This window comes from Stegostoma tigrinum, chromosome 17 (genome assembly GCF_030684315.1).
Source record: "Stegostoma tigrinum isolate sSteTig4 chromosome 17, sSteTig4.hap1, whole genome shotgun sequence".
Classification (NCBI taxonomy): Eukaryota; Metazoa; Chordata; class Chondrichthyes; order Orectolobiformes; family Stegostomatidae; genus Stegostoma; species Stegostoma tigrinum.
In genome coordinates, this window is record NC_081370.1 from 15,600,858 (window position 1) to 15,619,773 (window position 18,916).

Here is an 18,916-nt window from a genome sequence, read left to right on the forward strand (position 1 = left end):
TATAAAAATAAATAGTTCCTAACCACAAATAAACAACAATGAATTATTGATGTATAGCTAACATTTAAAATGCTATTGCCCATACATATAGGCAGACCAGACAGTCAAAAAAAATGTTGGTGTAATGTATGGATGGAAAATACTGGGGAAGCAGATCAATGGCCCCATTCCACAGCGCTTGCTGAGATGATTCTTTTGCTTGCCAGGGCTTGCTGTTCTTCAATGTATCTTCTCTAGGCCCTTCACAGGAGGCACAGGTTAGATACATTAATTACAAATAAACTGGCTTTCTTACAGCTTTAGGTATTTTACGAAAGAGGAAGACATACCATCTCCTCTTCTGTGGGTCAATGGCTCATGCCAGTACCTTTCACACCCACAAGCTGTTCAGCTAACAGGTTGTTGATGTCAGGCTGATACTTTTGTCATCCACAACTGGTCACAACTCCATAAACTAGTTGACGACTTTATGCCAGCTGAATCTCACTTTGTATGCATCCCCTAGAACTGGCCCGTCTACAAACAATCATTCTCCCTCACTCTCTGAACAAAGAAGCAGTGTAAACTTGACCTACATTGAGTTTCAGTAACTTTCTTTTTGAAAAATGCATCAAATCCTTCTACAATCTTTGGTTTTAAAATAGTCACAGAATCACAGAAATTATGCAGCACAGGAAACCATTCAGCCTATCATATGTGCACTGGCTGTTTAAATGAACATCATTACTTCGTGACAATCTCCTGCTTTCCCCCAAATACTTGCAAACCATTTCTGTCAAAATAATCAATCAATACTATTTCCAGTCCTTTTTCCATTTCAGTCTACAATCAAAAATGCAGAAAACTAAAAGGATATAATATTTACAAAAATAATAGGAACTGCAGATGCTGGAGAATCTGAGATAACAAAGTGCAGAGCTGGATGTACACAGCAGGCCAAGCAGCATCTTAGGAGCAGAAAAGCTGACATTTCAGGCCTAGACCCTTCATCAGAAAATGCTGCTTGGCCTGCTGTGTTCATCCAGCTCTACACTTTGTTAATATTTACAAATAAGTCTTGACTTTCTTAGAAACAAGCTTATCTTGGGACTGTATTTGTGGTACAAAGTTAATTCACAAAATGGGATATTCATGGAGAATGCCAATGGACTGCACCAATCAATTGCTTGGAAAGCAAAAATTCTGTAGATAAACTCTGCTAAAAGATGGTATTTATAACTTACCTACTTTTATATTTCAATTGAGGTGACAAAATACTGAATTATTGTTTCTGCAACTAAACTAAAGCTTCCAATCACGTAGGTCCAATGTATCTGGAAACCTGATTCCAGCTTCACATCTACCTCAAGGCAAAATAAAACTGGGTGGCTGGATGATCTGCTTTCTCCTAATTTTACTTTGAATGGATAATCATAAATCCCTGTGCGCCCAAAGATGTGCAGGATGAGAATCTGTGATAATGGGAACTGCAGGTGCTGGAGAATCCAAGATAATAAAGTGTGAAGCTGGATGAACACAGCAGGCCAAGCAGCATCTCAGGAGCACAAAATGACCCCAAGTTGACATCACTTGTAAATCAAGGGACGGGTGAAAACTATGTTAAGCACCCTGAGGCTTTTCCTGCCTAAAGAAAAAGTTAACGTATTTTTTCACCTACTATGGGAATAATTGTAAGTTTTGAATAAAAAGTTAATATATCACTTTTAGGATTGTGGGTATTAGTCCTGTCGTGTTTTGGATCTTTCCAAGGGGCTTGGAAGAACTCATCCCAGCTGTAGCCTCTATATTAGCTCAGTACAAGATCAGAACTAGAATCTCTTTTGGTCTGTACAGATTGGTAATACAATGGTACATTTATTCAAACAAAAATATACATGTTTTCCTTCCCTGTACTGGAAATTTCTTTTCTCAAATGCATAGTCGCTTTAGTACTTGGAACCTTATTTGAACAAAAGAACTTTTCCTACCATACAAACAAGTAATGTCACTTCTGAGTTTAAATGTCTATGTGATTTAAGTATTTAGGTCATACATCCCAAAGACTGATTGACCATATCAAACAACATGTTCCATTGAACATTCAGAACATACAGCATATAAAATTTGATTCTTGGCATTAATAATCTTCTCTGACTTAAACCTCAGTATCACAAACACCCCGTATAACTAAAACAAATTTTGATTAATTCCGCAAATCCAAGGATTCCTCTAAAGCAGTCTAGCTTCTATTTTGGCACTGATAGTAGCATTCTAGTAACAGCTCCCACGCAGTATAGTGCAATAATTGTAGTAGCTGTAATAATAAAGTCCCATTCAATAAGTATGGCTGATCTGGCTGAGGTCTCAACTTTACTTTTCCACCTGCCCACTGTAACTCTAACTTTCCAGTCTGTCATAAATCTAAATATCTCAGCCTTGAATAAATTCAACCACACAGCCTTCACTGTTTTCAGGGGAAGCCATTCCACAGACTAACCATCCTCCGAAATAAAAATGTTCTCCTCCTATTCATTTTAAATGGGAGACCTCTTAGCCCCTAACGGTGGTGGTGGTGGGGCGGAGTGGGGGCAGGGGGGCGCGGGTGGTAAACAGAGTCCTCACTTCAGGGCCGGGAGAGGGTCCTAACTAGACAGGAACAGGAGATTAAGGGAGTGGCTAGTTCTGGGGAAGGGGTGGAGAAGAAGAAGGGGAGTGCTGGTGGTCAGTTTTATAGTTGGCCAGGACTTACTACAGACTTTAATTTCTCCAAGTTCTTCTGGCTAACTGTTAAGCAAAGCATGGAGTTAAATGGAAAGATAAGCAGCAGGATAGCATGTGTAAGGTGGGTTTAAGCTCGAGGCAGATGAGGAATGCAGCAAAAAGGAAGGATAACTTAGGACATATTATGATTTCCAATATCTCTAATAATGATAAGAAAGTTAGCAAAAAGGCACTTTCCCTAAATGCTTGTAGTATTCGCAACAAAATAAATGAATTAACAGCACATATCATCTTCAATGATTATGATGTGGTAGGCATCACAGAGACATAGTTGCAGGGAGTTCAGGACTGGCAGTTAAACATCCAAGGATTCACAACTTATTGAAAAGACAGGGAGGTAGGTAGAGGTGGCAGGGTTGCCTTGTTAGTTAAGAATGAAATTAAATCTATGGCACTGAATGACATAGGGTCAGAGGATGTGCAGTCTGTGTGGGTGGAGTTGAGGAACTACAAAGCCAAAAAAACCAAAATGGGAGTTATGTACAGACCTCCTAACAGTGATCAGGACCAGAGGCGCAAGATGCACCGGGAAATAGATAGGGCATGTCAGAAAGGCAAGGTCACGGTTATCATGGGGGATTTCAATATGCAGATGGACTGGGCAAATAATATTGCCGGTGAATCCAAAGAAAGGGAATTCATGAAATGGCTTTTTGGAACAGCTTCTGATGGAGCCCACAAGGGAGCAGGCTATTCTGGACTTAGTGCTGTGTAATGAGCCTGACTTTATAAAAGATCTTAAAGTAAGGGCACACTTAGAAGGCAGCGATCATAGTATGGTAGAGTTCAGTCCGCAGTTTGAAAGAGAGAAGGCAAAATCAGATGTAATGGTGTTACAGTTAAATAAAGGTAATTACAGGGGCATGAGAGAGGAACTGACGAAAATCGACTGGAAGCAGAGCGTTGTGGGGAAGACAGTAAAGCAACAATGGCAGGAGTTTCTGGGTGTAATTGAGGACACAGTACAGAGGTTCATCCCAAAAAAAAGAAAGATTATCTGGGCGGAGGTGGAGGGGTGGGTGATATTAGACAGCCATGGCTGACAAAGGAAGCTAGGAAATGTATCAAAGAAAAAGAGACAGCCTATAAAGTGGCCAAGAGCACTGGGAAATCAGAACATTGGGAACGCTATAAAAACAAACAGAGGATAACAAAGAGAGAAATAAGGAAGGAGAGGATCAAATATGAAGGTAGGCTAGCCAATAATATTGGAAATGATAGTACAAGTTTCTTTCAATACATAAGAAACAATCGAGAGGCAAAAGTAGACATTGCTCCAAATTGATGCTGGAAGGCTAGTGATGGGAAATAAGGAAATAGCTGAAGAACAGTTGGGGGCGGAGTTGAGTGTGGTAGGCATTACAAAAGAGAAAGTGCAAGAAAAGCTAAAAGGTCTAAAAATTGATAAATCTCCTGGCCCCGATGGGCTACTTCCTAGAGTTCTGAGGGAAGTGGCTGAGGAAATAGCGGAGGCTTTGGTTGTGATACTTCAAAAGCCACTGGAGTCTGGGAAAGTCCCAGATGATTGGAAAATTGCTGTTGTAACCCCCTTGATTAAGAAAGGATCAAGACAAAAGATGGAAAATTATAGGCCAATTAGCCTAACCTCGGTTGTTGGTAAAATTCTAGAATCCATTGTTAAGAATGAGATTTCTAAATTCTCGGAAGTGCAGGGTCAGATTAGAACAAGTCAGCATGGATTTAGTAAGGGGAGGTCGTGCCTGACAAACCTGTTAGAATTCATTGAAGAGGTAACAAGTATGTTAGACCAGGGAAACCCAGTAGATGTTATCTATCCAGACTTCCAAAAGGCCTTTGATAACGTGCCTCACGGAAGGCTGCTGAGTAAGGTGAGGGCCCATGGTGTTCGAGGTGAGCTACTGGCTTGGATTGAGGATTGGCTGTCTGACAGAAGGCAGAGAGTTGGGATAAAAGACTGTTTTTCGGAATGGCAACCGGTGACAAGTGGTGTCCTGCAGGGTTCGGTGTTGGGGCCGCAGCTGTTCACTTCATATATTAATGATCTGGATGAAGGGACTGGGGGCATTCTGGCGAAGTTTGCCAATGATACGAAGATAGGTGGACAGGCAGGGAGTACTGAGGAGGTGGGGAAGCTGCAGAAAGATTTAGACAGTTCAGAAGAGTTGTCCAGGAAATGGCTGATGAAATTCAACGTGAGCAAATATGAAGTCTTGCACTTTGGAAAAAAGAATACAGGCATGGGCTATTTTCTAAATGGGGAGAAAATTCATAAAGCAGAAGTACAAAGGGATCTGGGAGTGTTGGTCCAGGATTCTCTAAAGGTTAACTTGCAGGTAGAGTCCGTGATTAAGAAAGTGAATGTAATGTCGTTTATCTCGAGGGTTGGAATATAAAAGCAGTGATGTGTTTCTGAGACTTTATAAAGCTCATTTAGAATATTGTGTCCAATTTTGGGCCCCACACCTCAGCAAGGACATACTGGCGCTGGAGCGTGTCCAGTGGAGATTCACATGGATGATCCCTGGAATGATAGGTTTAACATATGATGAACGTCTAAGGATCCTGGGATTGTATTCATTAGAGTTTAGAAGGTTGAGGGGAGATCTAATAGAAACTTACACGATAATGTATGGCTGAGTAAGGGTGGACGCTGGGAAGTTGTTTTTGTTAGGCAGGGAGACTAGAACCCGTGGGCACAGCCTTAGAATTAGAGGGGGTCAATTTAGAATGGAAATGAGGAGACATTTCTTCAGCCAGAGAGTGGTGGGCCTGTGGAATTCATTGCCATGGAGCGCAGTGGAGGCTGGGATGTTAAATGTCTTCAAGGCAGAGATTGATAAATTCTTGATCTCACAAGGAATTAAGGGCTACAGGGAGAGTGCAGGGAAGTGGAGTTGAAATGCCCATCAGCCATGATTAAATGGCAGAGTGGACCTGATGGGCTGAATGGCTTCACTTCCACTCCTATGTCTATGGTCTTATGGTGTAAAGTGATCGCTTCAAAGTCTCTGACTTTAACTCAGTGGTGGCAACCTTTCTTGGAGCCTTTTCGGTATCAGATAATTGCAGGATAATTGGAAGTTTCAAGTTTCTGGGCAATGCCTGCAGTGTCAGTTGGGACTTCTGGATGGTTCAGATATGCAACTCTAATCTACACTTTAGCACTATTACCTTCTCATTGGAAGATCTGAGCCCATATTCTTAAATTGTGCCCCCTCATTTCAGTTGCCCCAGAAAATTAAACATTTTTTGTCTGAATACGAGGTACAGACTTCACTGGCTAGGGGACGAGCTGGGCTTTGCAGAACACCTCCGCTCGGTTCGCAATAAACACTGCACCTCCCAATCGCGAACCATTTTAACTCCCCCTCCCATTCCTTAGACGACATGTCCATTATGGGCTTCCTGCAGTGCCACAATGATGCCACTCGAAAGTTGCAGGAACAGCAACTCACATTCCGCTTGGGAACCCTGCAGCCCAATGGTATCAATGTGGACTTCACAAGCTTCAAATCTCCCCTTCCCCCACTGCATCCCAATACCAGCCCAGCTCGCTGTTATCATTGCACGATGACACCAAGCACCCTATCTCCTTCCTCCTTCTGGCTCATCATTGTTTGATATCTGGCCTACAGTAGTGGTCTTAACAGCAAACTTATAGATGGCATTATTTCGATGACTTTTATTCAAAGTCTTGAAACTTTCCTCTAATGTGTTTCATTAAATCAAATGGCTCCTGAAAGTCCATGTCCACAACATCATTAATTTATCCTCATCAAGCCTTTCTGTTGCCTCTTCCAAAAACTCAGCAAGTTAGTAAAACATGATTTCCCCTTTAGAAATCCATGCTGACTCTTCCAAATCAACCCACCTTTGCCATTTTGACCATTAATTCTATCCCAAATAACTGCCACTAGAAGCTTCCTCCACTGAAGTTAAACTGACCTGTCTGTAATAGTTGAATTTATCCTTACGACCTTTCTTGAACAAGGCAGTTGTTAGAAATTTTAAATATAAACCCTGTTATCAATTTTAAATTAACTTGCTTAAAATGCTGACTCTTCCTCCAAAAGCTCAATTTAAAATAGCATTTGTTTTGAAATTTTGATTTTTCTGCTTAGCTTTAATTTTTATTTAAACAGGGAAGGAAGTCTGTTAATTGCATATTAATTGTGTTAAACTGAGTATAGCTGATGGGTCAGAAAAGTCTTGTGGCATGGTGCATAATGTCCCTGCAACTCAGCCAGAAGCTCTGGGTTCATGTCCCACTCCAGGGCATGATAGCCCAAAGAAGACACAGTCATAATGTGGCAAAATGGGTGGACTTCCATTCTGTAAATCCTTCCAATATACACCAATGGTAGGCAACAGGAGTAGAGAGAGCCCCGGTCACACACTTAATCGAAATTCGAGCCTCTATCATTATTAACCATAGCTGCAAAACTGGGTGTTGTTGCGGCAGCTGGATTCCTTGGGAATTCAGTTTGCTGGTGTGGATCAAATTGGTGCTGACAGAGTGGTGTTAGATCCCAGTTGTCCTGGGTTGCACCAAGACCAGCCTCCGTGCCCTACTTATGGTGGAAATAGTGGAGTGTAGTGTCAGACGTGCCTATAGGTAGAAAACAAGCTCCTTAAACAACCTAAACCTGTGGTAGGTGGGTCGTATAACATATGTTATCAAGAGGTAAAGTTAAAGCTGGATGTTATTTGTTAATAGTGTAATTGACATCTTGTGCATGAACATTATTTTCTGTTTCAGGCACTTCATATTTTTCATCCAAAGCTTTTAAGACAAGAGATGTTTAACGAAGTGATGACATCACAGAATAACACCATTGTATTATTTACAGAAAGTGACACAGTTTGTGGAATTAGTGTCTCGGGTAGTAAGATCCACTTGGGTTACAGATGTGAACACAGACCTTAGCCAGTTAATGACTCTCTACTGTCTTTATTTATAGAATGAAATGATTTACATTGTGCCCCATAATGAAGAGGAATGCCTGCTGCTTGAAGATAATGATATTCTGGTAACTTCTTTCTTTTATTTTCATAAAAGATCTAATTAAACAAACCACAAAAAATAATGAACACTAATGAACATAGAAGAGTAACAAATAGCACTAGTTTATGTTGATATGTATAGAAGAAGAGTAAATGCTTCTTGAGTGCTCACTCACTTAGCTTTAATAGTCGGCACCCCTCCCTTTTTATTCATTTGACGTATTTTTCTAGCCAACCTGCTCAGATATTATTACAAACCTCTGGAGCAGATGGAACTTGAATCCAAAGGTGGGGATGTTACCAATGCACCACAAGAGTACCCCTCTTTTCTCTGCTCACTCTAGTGCATTGAACCCTGCCATTCAGATACTTCATTAGTTACAAGATAAGCAATGCTCTCTAAGACGCTAAGTCATAGGAGCAGACTTAGGCCATTCAGCCCATCGAGTCTGCTCCACCATTCAGTTAGATCATGGCAAATCTAACTGCCCTGTAGTCATTTACCTGCCTTTTCCCCATTACCCTTGACTCCTTACTGATTAAATCTCGCCCTTGACCAGGCTGTTCAGCCCTCTGCTGTAAAGAGTTCCATAGATTCACTACCCTCTGAGAGAAGAAATTCCTCTTCATCTCTGACTTCAGTTGATGACCTCTTGTTCTGAGACCATGCTGTCTGGTCTTCGACTCTTTAAACAAGGGAAAACGACCCTTCTGCACCTACCCTGTCAAGCCCCGTAAGAATCTTGTATTATTCAATAAGGTTGCCTCTCATTCTTCTAAATTTTAATAAGTACAAGACCAACCTACTCAACCTCTCCCCAGAATAGAATCCATATCCCAGATCAAACTAGTGAACGTCCATTCTTCCTGCCAAAGTGCATAACCTCACTATTTTCAACACTATTTCCATTTATCAAGCTTTTGCCCACTCACTGCACCTTTCTGTTTGCTGTGGAGACATTTTGTGTAATCAGGGGAAGTGATGGCTTATTGGTATTATCACTAGATTATTAATCTAGAAACTCAGCTAAAGCCCTGGGGACCTGGGTTCAAATCTCGCTATGGTAGATGATGGAATTTGAATTCACTAAAATATTTGGAATTAAGGATCTAGAGTTGACCATTGTTGTAAAAACCCATCTGGTTCTCTAATATCCTTCAGCAAAGGAAATTTTCCTTCCTCACCTGGTCTGGCCTACATGTGACTTCAGAACCATAGCAATCTGGTTGATTCTCAACTGCTCTCTAAAATGCCAGTCAGCTGTATCAATCACTATGAAGTCTCAACAAACAAGTGGAACTAGACAGATTACCCCGCATCAACCTAGGCTCCAGAAATGACAACAGCAAAAGTAGCCCTCTGGACCCTGCAAAGTCCTCCTTGTTAACATCTGGGGGTCAAAATGAAGAAAGCTGTCTCACTGACTAGTCAAGCAACAGCCTGACATAGTCATACACATAGAATCATACCTCACAGATGATATCACAGACATCACCATCATCATTGCTGGATTGTCTTGCCCCACCAACAGGACATACCCAATGGAGGTGGCAGCACAGTGGTATACAGATGGGAGGGAGTTGCTTTGGCCATCCTGAACATAGAATCCCGATTCCATGAAATCTCATTGCATCAGGTTAGATATGAGTAAGGAAACCTCTTGCTGATTACCAGGTACTATTCTCCCTCCTGCTGATGAACCAATACGCCTCCATGTTGAACAATACTTGGAGAAAGCACTGAGGGTTGTAACGGTGAAAAATGTACTCTGGATGGGGGATTTCAATGGCCACCAGCAAGAGTGGCATGGTAGCAGCATGACTGATGGGACCGGTGTGCCCTAAAGGACAAAGCTGCTAGACAGACTCTATGACAGTTGTGCACCAATGAGCGATAAAAGCATAATTGACAATATTCTTATCAATCTGCCTGCTGCACTATCAGTAAGAATGACCACTGCACAGTTCCTGCAGAGATGAAGTCCTGCCTTCACTTTGAGAATACCGTCCATCATGCTGTATAATATTGCCACCATGCTAAATAGGACAGATTTCAAACAGGTCTAGCAACACAATACTGGGCGCCCATGAAATGCTGTGGGCAGCTGAATCATATTCCAACACAATCTATAAACTCATGGGCCAGCAGATCCCCCACTCAACCTTTACCATCAAGTCAGGGAATTCATATGTTCCCCAACTGGAAACTGTGCATGACCCAAGAAATCCATTTCTAGTGAAGACCAGGCGTGTGACATTCAAGTCAGACAACCCAGACCTTTACAGGAAATCCAGATACAATCTCCTCAAGGCGAAGTGATCCCAAGAGGCAATACCAGCATAAGTTAGAGACTGAAACTAACCACACGGACACCCACCATTTGTGGCAAGGCCTACACAGTATAATGGGATACAAAATGAAGCAGAACAGAAAACTGGACAAAAACACATCTCTCCCTGATGCACTCAATTTTTTTTACATTTTTGTTTGAGTAGAATGCCAGTGAAATGATTTGAGCTGCCCCAAAAGCCTCAGATGCACCTATTCCCTCGGTCACTGCTGCAGATGCCACATCAGCCTTCTTGAGAGTGAACCCAAGGAAAGCAGAGTCCCTGGCTGTTTATTCAGATCCTGTGTGGACCAGCTGTTGGGAATATTCGCCAACATCTTTAGCCTCTCCTTACTACCCACTGGCGGCTCCAACCTCCATAATTATGAAGGGCTTCGAGAGCTTAGCCAGAGCTCACATCAACTCTAACCTCCTTGCCGCAGCGTTCCCTTGCAGTTTGCTTACCAGTGTAATGGGTCCATGGTAGATGCCATTTCCCTAGCCCTACTCACAACTCTGGAACATCTGAATTACAAGGATACCTATATCAGGCTTCTAGAAATCGACCAGAACTCCGCCTTCAACATGATAATTCCAACCAAATTAGTCTCCAAACTCCAAGACCTAGGACTGTGCTCTGCCCTCTGCAACTCAACTTCCTAATCTATAGACCGCAATCAGTGAAGACAGATAACAGCACCTTCTCCACAATAATTCTTAACATTGGTGCCCGGCAAGGATGAATACTTAGCTCCCTCCTGTACTCCCTGTATATTCATGACTATTTGGCTAAATTTGGCCTGAACTCCACCTGCAATGATGAGACAGAATGCAGAAAGGAGATAAAATGCTTGGTGTCATGGTGATAAGACAACAATCCTGGTCAAGAAGGCACAACAATGCTTCTTCTTCCTCAGCTGGCTAAGGAAATTCAGCATGTCCGTAAGGACCCTCACCAACCTTTATAGATACCCATAGTAAGCATTCTATCTGGATGCATCGCAGTTTGGTATGGCAACTGCTCTGCCCAAGACCGTAAGAAACTACAGAAGTTGTGAACACATTCCAGACTAAAATGCAAGACCACCTCCCATCCATTGACTCTATCTACACTTCTAGGTGCTGCGGAAAGGCAGCCAACATTATCAAAGACCCCTCCTACTCCAGATATAATCTGTTTCAACTTCTTCTGTCAGGCAGAAGATACAAAAGCTTAAACACCTAAACCAACAGGTTCAAGAGCAGCTTCTTCCCCACTGTTATTAGACTGCTGAATGGATCTCTCAATTTTCAAATCTAATATTGATCATGCTTTTGTATACTTTTTGAGCAGCCATAACTTTGTATGCCTCACTGAATTCAATCACCCCATGATCTCCATATACTGCATGCAAAAGAAAACTTTTCACTGTACTTAGGACACATGTGACAATAATAAATCAAATCAAATCAATCCTGGTTCAGTGGAGATTGCAAGAGGGCATGCCAGGAACAGCACCAGACATATCTTAAAAATAATGAATCATCCTAGTTAAGCTACCAAGCAGGGCCTCTTGCGGGCCAAACAACATGAGCAGCAAGTGTTGATAGAGCTAAGCAATCCCACAACCAACAAATCAGATCTAAACTCTGTAGTCCCCGCACATCCAGTCATAAACAAAAGTGAACAATTAAACTACTCACTGAGAGAGAAAATTCCACAAATAATACCATCCTCAATGATAGAATGCACATCAGTGCAAAACACAAGGCTGAAGCATTTACAACAATCTGGCCTCCAACAGTGGTACCCAGCATCCCAGATGCCAGTTTTCAGCCAATTCGATTCAGTTCACATGACTTAAAGAAATAGTTGGAGATTCTAGATACTGCAAAATCAATAAGCCCTGACAACTATTCAGCAACAGTGATGAAGACTTGTACTCCGGAACTTGTTGCTTCCCTAGCCAAACTGTTCCAGGACAGTTACAATACTGGCATCTCCCTGACAATGTGGAAAATTGCAAGGTATGTCCTCCACACAAAAGAGCAGAACAAATCCAATCCAGCAATCATGGCACAATCGGTCTACTCTTGATCATCGGTCAGGTGATGGAAAGTGTTTTCAATGGCACCATCAAGCAGCAGCTGCTCAGCAATAACCAGCCCAATTTGGGGTCTGCCAGAGTCATTCAACTCCTGACCTCATTACAACCTTGGTTCAAACAGAAACAAAAGAGCCGAATTCCACAGGTGTGGTGAGAGTGATAACTCCATCAACATCAAGGCCTCATTTAACCAAGTATATCAAGGAGACCGAGCAAACTGAGATCAATAGAAGTAAAGAGGCAAACTCTCCTCTAATTGGAGTCATTTTAGCAAATAGGAAGATGGTTGTGATTGTTGGAGTTCAGTGTTCTCAGCTCTGCAGGAGTTCCTCAGGGTAACAGCTGCTTCATCAATGACATTCTGTCCATCATAGGGCCAGAAACGCAGATGATTGTACAATGTTTGGCACCATTTGTGACTCCCCAGATACTGAAGCAGTCTGTGTTAAAATGCAACAAGATCTGGACAATATCCAAGCTTGGCCTGTCAAGTGACAAGTAACATTCACACCACACAAATGCCAGACAATAAGTATCTCCAATAAGAGACAATGTAACCGCTCTTGTCATTTAATGACATTACCATCACTGAATCCCCAGCTATTAACATCCTGCAGGTTTTCATTGAACAGAAACTCAACTGGACTAGCCATATAAATGCCGTAGCTATAAGAGATCAGAGGGTAGGAATCCCGCACTGAGTAACTCACTTCCTGACTTTCCTGTACCTGTCAACCATGTACAGGGCACAAATTAGAAGGGTGATGCAATACTTTCCACTTGCCCAGAGGTGATGCAATACTTTCCACTTGCCCAGATGAGTGCAGCCCTGACAATACTCAAGAAGCTTGACACCGTCCAGAACAAAGCAGCTGCTTGATTGGCACACTTCCACTTCCTCCACTATCGACGCTCAGTAACAGCAATATGTACTACCTACAAGAAGCGTTGCAGAATTTGCCAAATATACTTAGAAAGCTTCTTTCAAAACCACAACCATTTCCACCTAAAAGAACAAGGGCAGCAGATATAATGGGTACACAAACATCTGCAAGTTCACTTCCAAGCAGCTCACTATCCTGACTTGAAAACTTGGAAATCCTTCAGTTGCTGGGTCAGAATCTTGGAACTCCCTCACTAATGGCATCGTCAATTTACCTATAGCACATGGACTTCAGCAATTTGAGAAAGCAGCTCACCACCATGTTCAACGGCAACTATGGATGGCCATTAAATGTTGTCCAGCCAATGAAACCCACATCATACAAGAGAATAAAAAGAATCCTCAGCACTTGCTTTCCTACTGATTTTTGTTAATATCTGCAAACGTGGCTATAGTGCAATCACTTTCCTCAACTTTATTGATATTAATTGCAAGTTTATTGTCAAAGGTTGTCTTCTTTTTTTTGTTCATCTTTTGATGATTTTTAAATCTTTCCCAATCCTCCAATTATCACTAATTCTTTTGCCATATTGTATGTTTTTCTTTCAATTTGACACTCTCCTTAATTCTTCTGGGTAACTATGGTTATCTTAAGCCTTTCCTAGAATCCTTGTTTCTCACTCGGATACATCTTTGTTGTGAGCCATGAACTCTTTCTGAAACATCTACCATTGTTCCTCAGTTGTCTCTACCGCTGAATATCTATTCCAGTTCACTTCACCTAGCTCTGCCCTCATTATTTACAATTACCCACCTTGAAGTTTAGCATGGTTGTTTCCAATCCAATTTTCTTCCTCTCAATCTGAATGTTAACTTCTGCCATATTATGGTCACTGTTTCCTGGGGGAATTTCTTTGACATCACTTATTAAACCTACATCATTACACTTGAAAAGAGCTTGAACCCTGTCTAAACCCATAACCTAATGTCCTTGGAAACTGTCGCAAATACATTATGAAACTTCCCTGAAACTCTCACTGCCACTCTGACTTACTCAGTTTACACGAAGATTAAAGCCACCCATGACGTATGTACTGCTTTTTTAAAAATGCCCTCATAATCTCTTGACTCATTCTTTGCCCAACCATACCGCTATTGTTAAGAGGACTATGGACTACTTCTACTAGTGTCCTCGCCCCCTTTCTTTACTTTTTATCTCCACTCATATAGATTCTACATATTCTGATCCAAGATAATTTATTTCATTCTGTACTACCTCAATATCCTTTTCTTCCTGCATGTTCTTTTGAAAAGTCACAGACCCCTGAATATTTCATTCCCAGCTTTGATCTCCTTGTAACCATGTCTCTGCAATGGCTATAAGATTTTGTATTTCTGTATATGAGACCTGTATTTCTTAATTCATTTAAATTGGTCCAAATACTACATGCATTCAAGTAAAGAGCCACTTAGTTTGCCTTGTTACCATTCTCCACCTCTCCATGCTTAACTATCTTTACTGCTGTTTTTCAAGGTGTGTACCACGCTGTTCTTCCTGTCCCATTCTGGCTACTATTGTCCAAATAGCTGCCCTAAAATGCTGCTATATTCTCTTGCTTTGTAAGCTTATGTTTCTCCTCATCCAAAATCTTCCCCCAGCTAATTTACCTCTCTACAGCCCTAGCTACTCAATTCACCAGGATACTAGTATAAGCATGGTCTGTGCAAAACTTCTACTTGTCCCAATAGAACTGCTTCCTTCTATCCTAGTACTGGTGCAAGTTCCTCATGAACTGAAACCCATTCTACTCAAACTAATCATTGAACCACACATATAATTCCATTATATGAACCCTATATCAATTTGTCAGTGGCCCAGTGCTGATCTCGAGATTATTACCTTGAACTATTCACTGCGGATCCTACTGGTGTCCAACAGCTTCCAGCAACACATTGCCCATACTGCTATCACTGTCGTTTTTTAAATGAATTGCTCTAGATTCCCTTCCTTGTTCTTATATTTTAAAAAATCACCAGTATCAATCTTGTACTTAATCAACATCTTTTTTAAGAAGAAGAGAAAAACACTGGAAATCTAAACATAAACAGATAATATTGAATTTACTTTAAAGATTTGAAATACTAACCAGTCACACTCACCATCAACATCTTTCCCTGCAATTGTCCTGTTGTGGTTTGTGACGTTACTGTGCTGCTGGTCTCACTGCAGCTTGGTCTCTCCCACTGGCATCTCACTCTTGACAATTTATTTATTGCAATAGAGTCATTGAGACATAGAGATGTACAGAAGGGAAACAGACCTGTCAGTCCAACTTGTCCATGCCGACCAGATATCCTAAATAAATCTAGTTCCATTTGCCAGCATTTGGCCCGTATCCCGTAACCCTTCCAATTCATAATTCCACTTAGATGCTTTTTAAATGTTGTAATTGTATGTGCCTCCCATCACTTCCTCTGGCAGCTCATTCCATACACGCATGATCCTCTACTTGAAAAAGTTGCCCCTTAGGTCCCTTTTAAATCTTTCCCCTGTCACCTTAACCATATGCCCTCTTGTTCTGGACTACCCGATCCCAGGGAAAAGGTATTGTTTATTTATCATATCCATGTCCTCATAAATTTATAAACCTCTATAAGTTCATCCCTCACTCTCCGATGCTCCAGGGAAAATAACCCCAGCCTATTCAGCCAGACCCGATACCGCAAACCCTCAAACTCTGGCAAAATCTTTGTAAATCTTTTCTGAACCCTTTCAAGGTTCACAATCTCCTTCCTGTAGCAGGGAGACCAGAACTGTATACAGTATTCCAAAAATGGCATAACCAATGTCCGATACAAACACAATGTGACCGCTCAACTCCACTTTCAAGGAACTATGAAACTGTGATCCAAAGTCTCTTTGTCCAGTAACACTCCAACCTTACCATTAAATGTGTAAATCCAGCTCTGGTTTGCCTTTCTAAAATGCAGCACCTAAATTATTTATCTAAATTAAACTCTATCTGCCACTCCTCGGCCCATTGGCCCACTGATCAAGAGTTTGTTGTACTCTGAGGTAACTTTCTTTGCTATCCACTACACCTCCAATTTTGGTGTCATCTGCAAACTTACAGGCTATCAATGATACAAATATCTCAGACAGGGGTCCAGCAATCACTTGCCCAGCTTTCCACAGAGTTCTATGGCACACCTGATCAGGTGTCAGGGATTTATCCACCTTTATGTGTTTTAAAGCGTCCGCAACTCCTACTCTGTAATGTGGACGTTTTTCAAGATGTCATTATTTATTTCCCCATGTTCTATATCTTCCATATCCTTCCCCATAGTAAACACTGATGGAGAATATTTGTTTAATATCTCCCCCATCTCCTGCTGTTCCACACATGTCTTGTGGTCTTGCTGATCTTTAAAGGGCCTTATTCTCTCCCTAGTTACCCTTTTGTCCTTACTCTATTTATAAAATCCTTTTGGATTCTCCTTAACCCTTTTTTGCCAAAGCAATCTCCTGTCCCCTTTTTGCCCTCCTGATTTCCCTCTTAAATATATTCCTACTGCTTTGATCTCTGCTGTCTATACCTGACATCTGCTTCTTTCTTATTCATGACCAAAACCTATGTTTCTTGAGTCATCCAGCATCCCTACTCCTACTTGACCTCCACCCTAACAGAAACATACTATCTTGGGACCCTCAATATCTCAATTCTGAAGGCTTCCCATTTTCCAGCCATTCCTTTACCTGAAAACATCTGCCCCCAGTCAACTTTTGAAAGTTCTTGCCTAATACCATCAAAATTGGTCTTCCTCAAATTTAGAACTATAACTTTTAGATCCAGTCTATTCTTTTCCATCACTATTTTAAAACTGATAGAATTATGATCACTGGCCCCAATATACTACCCCACAGACACCTCAGTAACTTGCCCTGCCTTATTTCCCAAGAGTAGGTCAAGTTTTGCACCTTCTCTAGTAGGAAAATTTCTTGTACACACTTAAATTCCTCTCCATCTAAGCCCTTAATACTGTGGCAGCCCTGTTCTAGGTTTGGAATATTAAAATGCCTCACCATAAACACCCTATTTTTACAAATAAAAACCAGAAGAATTGCAAATGCTGTAAATCAGGAACAAAAACTGTTCCTCAGTTCTGATGAAGGGTCACTGGACCGAAATGTTAACTCTGTTTTCTCCTTCACAGATGTTGCCAGACCTGCTGAGCTTTTCCAGCAACTTTGTTTTTGTTCTATTCTTACAGATAATTGAGATCTCCTTACAAATTCATTTCTCAATTTCCCACTGACTATTGGGAGGGTCTATAGTATAATCCCAACAAAGTGATCATATGCCTTTCTTACTTCTCATTTCAACCCAAATAACTTCTTTGGATGTATTCCCAGGAATATCCTCCCGAAGTGCAGCCATAATGCTATCCCTAATCAAAATGCCACTCCCCTTCCTCTCATGCCTCCCTTTTTATCTTTCCTATTGCACCTATACCCCAGAACATTAAGCTGCCTGTTCTATCCACCCCTGAGCCACGTCTCTGTAATTGCTAAGATATCCCAGTACCATGTATCCAACCATGCCCTGAGTTCATCTGCCTTACCTGTTGGGCCTCTTGCATTGAAATAAACAGTTTTAATCTAGCAGTCCTACCTTGTTCTCTGCTTTGTTCCTGTCTGCCCTGACTGTTTGACTTGTTCTGTTTCCCAGTCTTAGACTGATCTTTTTTCACACTATCTCCCTTGTCCCAATTTTCTCTCTCTCTCCATTCCTGTCCCCTGCTTTCTACCCTCCCCCATGAGTTTAAATCCTCCTGAGCAGCTCTAACAATTGCCCTGCCAGTACCTTAGCTTTAATTCAGGTGCAATCTATCCTTCTTATACAGGTCAGTTCTGCACCAGAAGACATTCCAGTGATCAAAAAATGTGAATCCTTCTCCCCTGCACCAGCTCCTCAGTCACACATTCATCTTCTCTATCTTACTATTCCTATCTCACTAGCTTGTGGCATCTGGAGTAATCCAGATATTACTACCCTTGAAGACCTCGTTTTCAAATTCCTATTTTCCCCACAGAATCTCATCCTTTTCTCTTCCAATGTCAAAACTTCCAATGTGTATAGAGACCTCCTGCTGGTCCCTCTCCCCTTTGAGAATATCCTGCAGCCTCTCTGAGATATCCTTGATCCTGGCACTGGAGAGGCAACACACCATTTTGATGTCTTGCTGTCAGCCGCAGAGATGTGTCTGTGCCTCTGACGAGGGAGTCCTCTAACACAATCAAACACTTGGAACCTGATGTAGTCCTCGTTATATTTGAGCTAGTCTCAGTACTAGAAACATGGCTGTCAGTGCTACATTCCCCTAAGAGCCCATCACTTCCTACATTTTCCAAACAGCATTCTTGTTAGAGATGGGAATAGCCACAGGAGACTGTTGCACGACCTGCCTCCCTCTACTATCTTTCCTAGCGGTAACTGACTGTATCTGTGGTTTCTCTCCCTTCCTACAGATGCCATCCATCACAACCCCAGCTCCTGTAAATTCCTTATTGCCTGTAATTGCCACTCCAACTGATCCATGTGATCCAATAGGATTCACAACAAAACACACTTCCTGCAGACATAATCATCCGTAACATGGAAACTCTTTCTAATCTCCCACATCCAACAGGAAGAGCACATCACTTTACTAAAGACCATCTTTGCACCTTAACAATATACAGAGCCAGAAAATAGCGCAGTCTCACTGGTTTAAAAAACTCTGTTCCAGGCTAACTTAATAACTATGTTAATAACTATCCCCTTTGATCCAGGAACTCCCTACCTACGTCTGTGACACCACCCACGCCC

The 18,916-nt window shown here is 41.6% G+C and overlaps 1 protein-coding gene across 3 annotated transcripts in view; it reads left to right on the forward strand.

The window, feature by feature from the left end:
• The window catches only part of LOC125459148 (anoctamin-9-like), a 138,688-nt gene that overhangs the window by 9,932 nt on the left and 109,840 nt on the right, over nt 1-18,916 (forward strand). For 2 of the 3 annotated variants that reach the window (XM_048545126.2, XM_048545125.2), the window contains exon 2: nt 7,704-7,772. The exons of the other annotated variant lie outside the window; for it this stretch is intronic. In XM_048545126.2, the coding sequence (XP_048401083.2) occupies nt 7,710-7,772 (63 nt within the window). In that variant the 5' untranslated portion in view covers nt 7,704-7,709. The remainder of the gene's footprint in view (nt 1-7,703; nt 7,773-18,916) is intronic. 3 annotated transcript variants of the gene reach the window in all.